The sequence below is a fragment of the Theropithecus gelada genome, chromosome 16, assembly GCF_003255815.1.
Source record: "Theropithecus gelada isolate Dixy chromosome 16, Tgel_1.0, whole genome shotgun sequence".
NCBI lineage: Eukaryota > Metazoa > Chordata > Mammalia > Primates > Cercopithecidae > Theropithecus > Theropithecus gelada.
Genome location: NC_037684.1, coordinates 34688436 through 34695075, shown reverse-complemented (window position 1 = coordinate 34695075; position 6640 = coordinate 34688436). Strand labels below are relative to the sequence as shown.

Sequence of the window (6640 nt, the reverse complement as noted above, 5' to 3'; positions counted from 1 at the left end):
TCCCAAAAACCAGATGGTAGGTCCTGTTATCCCATTTCACAGACAAGAAAACTGAGGCACTGAACAGGTAAGTCATTTGCTCAGTGAGATACTCCATGTCAGTGGTAGGGCTGGGATTTGTGATAGGCAGCCTGGCTGTAGAGCCCTAACCACTGAACCACACTGCCTCTGGGGATACACTTTCCTTCCCTCCAAAAATGCCTCCTCCAGGAAGCCTTCTCATCCCAGAGTTTGTCTGCTCTGATTAAGCAACACGTCAGCACCCTACCTGGCCAAAAAGCCTGTAGAGTCCTTAGGAGGTCATCTTGTCCATGCCCCTGCCTCCAGATGGACATGGTATTATAAGTCTCATTTTGCAGATAAGACTACAGAGACCAAAAGAGGCTTAAACATTACCTAGAGTCAGTGAGGGAGGCCATGGTCTCCTGAATTCTTCCACCCTGGCCCCAAATTCTCCGACCCCTCCTGCCCTCTTTGAGACAATTCTAAGGTTGTTTCTTGTCTGCCCACCCCTCCCCCAGCTAGACAGAGGCCTTCCCCGTGCCCACCACATGGCGGTGCACACCGTAGGGGCATACTCGATGTCTGAAGATGGAATGGGTGGTGCACACAGGAACGTGCCGGACTTGGTGCTGCTGCCTGGGAGTCTTGAGCAGAGACGTTTTGCAGAACAGATGCGAGCTGAGGAGGAAAGGATGCTTGGGAGTTTTCCAGTGAGTCGGGGAGCCAGGCTGGAGTGTTTCTGTCTGGAGAGGGAAGTGCATCCCAGCTGGAGGGAACAGCATATGCAGAGAGAGCAGGTGGGGAGGACAAAGAGTTCCGTCTGACCTGAGCATGGAGAGAAGATGGGCAATGAGCCTAGGGTGGGTGTCAGGGATGGCATGGGGGGCTGTGTGCCAGGCTAAGAAGCTGCCACTCTGGATTGGGAAGGGATTGGGCAGGCAGGTAGAGGGGAGTAGCTGCCCAGTGAGCCCTGGATGCAAATCCCAACCTTGCTGCTTGAACTTGTGCAAGTCATAGGCCCTCTTGGAGCCTCAGTTTTCCCCCTTCATTGTTTGGGGGTGGTGCCCATTTCTAAGGACCCTCCGAGCCCTGTACACACTTATTCTGTGGTTGCTGCTCTCTTGCACTCCCAACAAACAGAGAGGCTCCTTGGGTAGATATGAAATCTCTTTAATGCCCTGATTTATTGTTGCCATGCATGGCTTTGCTCTGCAATGTTCCACCAGCCCTTTGAGAGGCGCGTGTCTCACGGCCTCCAGTTCACAAGGGAGCCTGGGTCGACATGCTCTTTCTTACTTTCAAACCCTTCCTCTTGTGGAGTCCTGCCCAGGACAGGCCAGTGTCGTGGGCCTGGGCCTGGGCATGGACGTGGCCTAGCTCTGAGGGCGGGGGCATCAGGGGCATGAGTGGGATCAGCATGGCCATTGGCATCAGTGGCATCAGCTCCTCCGAGGCCCCAGGGGGGATGAAGGGCAGCTCATTAGGATCCAGGTGGGCATCACTCCAGCCCTCGGAGCTATCACTGTGGTCCTCTGGATTGGTGGCTTCATTCTCAGACGTGGTGACAATCTCAGTGGTGTCTTCTCCAGGGTTGCTGTCTAAGTCCCCTGCTCCTCGGTTGGTGCCTCTCTCAAGTGTGCTGGCTGTGTGGGCATCTGCTGCACCCTCCTGCTTCTGCCTAGAGCCAGCTGAAGGGGCACAGCAGAGCCCAAGCATCTTAGCTCTGCCCTGGCCGGTCCAGAAGAGGCTGAGCTCTTGGCGGCAGGCGGCCACAGCCAGGCTGGTGAGCAGGGTGCTGGACACTAGGTAGAGCAAGGCAGGTTGGCCCATCTGCATGAGGACCATGGCCATGAACGTGACCAGCAGGCCCACGGCATAGGCCACGGTGCAGGCCACGAAGTAGACCAGATGGGAGTGGACCTGCACATCAAAGCGGCAACAGTAAGCAACCAGGAAGCCAGGGACCACGATGTCACCGAAGCCAAGGATGGAGAAGGGCTGGCTGCACAGGGTCAAGGCGGAGACTCTTAGCCGGGGCACTTTGAGCACCATGGGCAGCTTCTCGTGGCTTGAAGACTCTGCAGGGCCTGAAGCGACCTGCGCCATGATGCTCTCACCAGTTTTGGTGAAGAAGGGGGTGACAAAGACAAAGAAGACGTCAAAGGCCAGCAGGGCCAGCAGGAAGGAGGAGCAGTTCTTGAGAGTGGGCAGCCGCACGCGGTGCAGGACGAACAGGCAGTAGGAAATGCCCAGTGCGTCCTGCAGGAGCCATGCCCAGCGGTCCTCGTTGCGGTAGACCACCCAGAAGATGATCACGGTTGCGCACAAGCTTGCCAGCAGCAGCAGGGGCAGCGGCAGAGAGGCCCAGAGGCCGTGTGGAGGGTTCTGGTATTGCCACAGGGGCAGGCGGCGCACCAGGGGTGACAGGCAGCTGTAGAGGCCAATGCCAGCACCCAGGCCAAAGATCCCGATGGTGACATAGACAAAGTGGTCGTAGAAGAAATAGAGCAGCAACATGAGCGAGCAGGACACGGTGACCACCACGCCCGTTATGGCCGGTGTGAAGTCCACTGGGATGTCCTCGTTATCTTCCTTCTGGGCTCCCTCAGCTGCTGCTGCTTCCCGTGGCTGACGGTGACCACCAGGCCCCCCTCCTCTTCGGGCACGGCGTCGCTGTAGCCGGTTGGCTTCGGTCAGGCCGGCCCAGTAGCCACCTGCGGCCACCGTGCCCACAGCCAGGATGAAGATGACCAACATGTTGTAGTCGATGATGGGCTCAGGGGGCGCATACATGGCCACACGGACGATGGCCTCCCCATGAGTGTGGCTGAGGATGTCCAGCATGTCAGTGTAGTGGAGCATAGCCACAGGGATGGTGAGGTCTCCCAGGGGCTGGTGGGGATCCTGGGGCACCAGGGTGGTATCTGAGCACTGTTGGTCACTGACCCGGCCCACGATGAGCAGCCCATGGGCACCTTGGCCCTGAGCCAGCCAGCCTTTCGTGTGGAAACTGCAGTTACCCATCATGACCATGGCGGTGGTCTGGTGGAGGGGCCGCTGGCTGGGGGAGCTGAGCTGGGCCTGGTGGGGGGAATCCTCGCCTGGGCACCAGGGTGCCTTGGTGCCATCATACAGGGGAAGGAGTGGGGCGTGGTGCAGGTCCCGGGGGAGGGTGACGTAGTCGGAGCTGAACAGGATACAGTAGTCCTTGCTCCAATTCTCTGACACCACGTGGGCCACACCGTACTCTCCGTGGGCCATGGTGCTGATGATCAGGAGGAAGCCCACGGGGAGGAGGAAGCCCAGGCACGCCATCCTCAGCTCCTACTGCAGCATCCCCAGGGGGCAGCCCAATCCCCCTCCTAGGGGCGGGCGTGGCCCTTTGTCACAGAGCAGTCTGGACACCTGTCCTGGAAACCAGGGCCACACCTACTTAGTCATAAAGCTGTGTGGTCCCCAGCCGAGGGCGCTGCTGTGGGGCACAGGGTCCCTCTAGAATGATGTCCCACAACCCTGGGAGACCAGGGGAGAGGTCATCTGGACCCTGCTCTCTGCCCAGACCCTAGTGGGATTAGACCAGGTACTTTGAAATAAAAGGTGTGAGGACGGGGTCTGCAGGCCAGATAGGATTCTGAACCAACTTTTTTCCTTACCCATGGGGAACCCAGCCCAATGTCACTCCGCTCTAGGCCGTTTCTTTAGCTGTAAAGAAATAAGGAGGTTGAGCCAGAGAGTTTCTAAGGTCCCTTGGAGCTCTGAGCTCAGTAACATTGAGCACTTTTACTGAGGGCTTACTAGGTGCCAGGTACCCTAGCTGTATCTATTGCACAGCTGCAAGGAGGTGTCATTATAACTGCTCAGCCTGAGGCTGTTCCTCAAAATCGGTCCCCATTTCTACCAGGTGCATGACCAGATTTCATCTCCAACTCCACTTGCAGCTGGGAACAGACAGGTGACTAAGGAAACTGAGCAAAAATGATGTGAACTCTTTACATCAGAGGCTTAGGCTGACAGACTGTGGGGCTCCTGGTTTACCCTCTCTTTCCCTTTTTCAGGAGTCAGAACAAGGACAGGCCTGTGATGTGTCTGTGACAAGGAGGACAATGTCCTAAGGAATGGAGAGGAAGAAAGTGAAGGGAGCCAGGTCCCTGGATGTCCATGTGAAACAGTAGCCCAGGATGTGCTCTGTGGACTGCTACAAGAAAGAGAGAGACTTGATCTTCCTTAAGGCATTGATTTATCATGGGTCTCTTTGTTGTAGCCACTTAACGTTACCTTAATACACCCACTTCATGGATAAGTAAAACTGAGGCTTGGAAAGAAGCTCACATTGACACAGCAAAGAAGGCTGGGACTCTTGTGCTGGTTAAATGGACCTTGATGTCTCCCAAATGTTTTCATGCTGGATGCTGAGCCACTCTGCTGGCTGCAACTCTGAGGCCGGGCAGACTTCCCGCTGGAAAGAGAACTTGAACACTGGTGAGAGGTGAATTTGAAGTCAGGAGCCCCAGGTTTTGGCTCTGCAGGTTTGCACCCAGCTCCGTGGTGTGTGCTTTCACAGGTCACCCAGGACCTCCTGTCCAGGCTTCTTCAGGCCACCCATGATGGAGTGGAGTTGAGGAATGAGGTTTTCAAAGCAGTTAGCGTGTGGGAGAGTAACCCTGGGGCCTCCAGAACCAGAAGGGAGGGATTTAGGGGCTGGAGCTTGGCAGTCCAGGTTCCATTGTCCTCATGTTCTCCCCACTGGCCTGGCCTGTTACTCCAGCCTCTGCATAGGTTGTCACATGGCATTCTCCCTGTGTGTCTCTGTGTCTCTTCTCTTCTTTATAAGGACATAGTCATAATGGATTAGGGCCCACCCTAATGACACCATCTTAACTTGATTATGTCTGCAAACACCCTACTTCCAAATAAGGTCACATCGACAGGTACTGGGGTTTAGGACTTCAACATGCCTTTTTTGGGGCACAGTTATGGACAGCCCCACAACACACACGTAATTTTAACCTCTAAGGAGTCAGCATGCTTTATTTATTTATTTATTTATTTATTTATTTATTGAGACAGGGTCTTGCTGTGTTGCTTAGGCTGGAGTGCAGTGCCATGATCTCAGCTCACTTCAACCTCCACCTCCTGGTTTCAAGCATTTCTCTCCCCTCAGCCTCCCGAGTAGCTGGGATTACAGGCCTGCGCCACCATGCCTGGCTAATTTTTGTATTTTTAGTACAGATGGTGTCTCACCATTTTGCCCAGGCTGGTCTTGAATTCCTGGCCTTAAGTGAATCGCCCACCTCGGCCTCCCAAGGTGCTGGGATTATAGGCATGAGCCACTGTGCCTGGCCAATCACTGGTCTTTCTCAAGGACTCTTCTTCTTCTTCTTCTTCTTCTTCTTCCTTCTTCCTCCTTCTTCCTCCTTCTTCCTCCTTCTTCCTCCTTCTTCTTCTCCTCCTCCTCCTCCTCCTCCTTCTTCTTCCTCTTCTTCTTCTTCCTCTTCCTCCTCTTCCTCTTCTTCCTCCTCTTCCTCCTCTTCCTCCTCTTCCTCTTCCTCCTCTTCCTCTTCCTCCTCTTCCTCTTCCTCCTCTTCCTCTTCTTCCTCTTCTTCCTCTTCCTCTTCTTCCTCTTCTTCCTCCTCTTCTTCCTCCTCTTCTTCCTCTTCTTCTTCTTCTTCTTCTTCTTCTTCTTCGACGGAGTCTCACTGTCCCCTAGGCAGCCTGGAGTACAGTGGCACAATCTTGGCTCGCTGCAACCTCCACCTCCCAAGTTCAAGCGATTCTCCTGCCTCAGCCTCCAAAGTAGCTGAGATTATAGGTGCCCGCCACCCCACCCGGCTAATTTTGTATTTTTAGTAGATATGGGGTTTCACCATGTTGGCCAGGCTGGTCTCAAATTCCTGACCCCAGGTGATCCGGCCACCTTGGTCTCCCAAGGTGCTGGGATTACAGGCGTGAGCCACCGTGCCTGTGAAGGCCTCTCCTTCTATTACAGGTCCGTCTCTTACAGTCCCACACTGCTTTCCTTGGGAAACCCACAGGGATGAAACATCATCTCCAACATCAGCTGTTGATTCTTTGAAGTGGAGGGCGAGTTTAAAGGGCCCTGTGAAGTGGTCAGCAAGTGGAACCCACCTGTGATTCTGACAATTCTCTCCCACCCAGTTATTTACACTCGTCTCACCCACACCTAATTTGCCAATATTTTTGGTGACTCAACTGTAAAGTATCTTTCGAAGCATTAGCCTGAATTTTCGTAAGAAACATCTCTCCTTGTTAGTGCACTTCTGATTCATCAGTAATATAACATTTAGTTAGATTACAACAGTAATTACAATGACAAGTGAACTGTCAGAAACATGTTCGGGAACAAATGCAAGTGACTGGCAGACACTCCACCAGCCGGTGTGAGGAGAAGCAGGCAGAGCCCAGGGGAGGAGGCTGCCAGCTGTCCCTTCCGAGTGCTCCCATTTCAAAGGGGAGGTTGGCCAGGAGGGTGGTTAGGAGAGGGAGGCTCCCCCGTAGGGTTCTTATCACAGAGTACAGCAGTGTCTAAACTGGGCGCACCTCTCTGAATCCGAGCACATAGATGCTGGGCACAGCAGGGCAGGAGGGCAGGCAGCCCCTGACAGAGGGCTGCGATAGT

At 54.5% G+C, this 6640-nt stretch overlaps 1 protein-coding gene and 1 long non-coding RNA gene across 2 annotated transcripts; one reads left to right on the top strand and one right to left on the bottom strand.

The window, feature by feature from the left end:
- Positions 1 to 1152: 1152 nt before the first annotated feature.
- Positions 1153 to 3381, bottom strand: SPPL2C (signal peptide peptidase like 2C). Its single transcript, XM_025361794.1, has one exon. It carries the CDS (start codon positions 3316 to 3318, stop codon positions 1264 to 1266), a length of 2055 nt encoding a protein of 684 aa, XP_025217579.1. The 5' UTR covers positions 3319 to 3381; the 3' UTR covers positions 1153 to 1263.
- An 83-nt stretch (positions 3382 to 3464) lies between these two features.
- Positions 3465 to 4867, top strand: LOC112609256. Its single transcript, XR_003116178.1, has 2 exons — positions 3465 to 3583; positions 4059 to 4867. It is a non-coding gene; the product is annotated as an uncharacterized LOC112609256 (long non-coding RNA).
- Positions 4868 to 6640: the final 1773 nt, after the last annotated feature.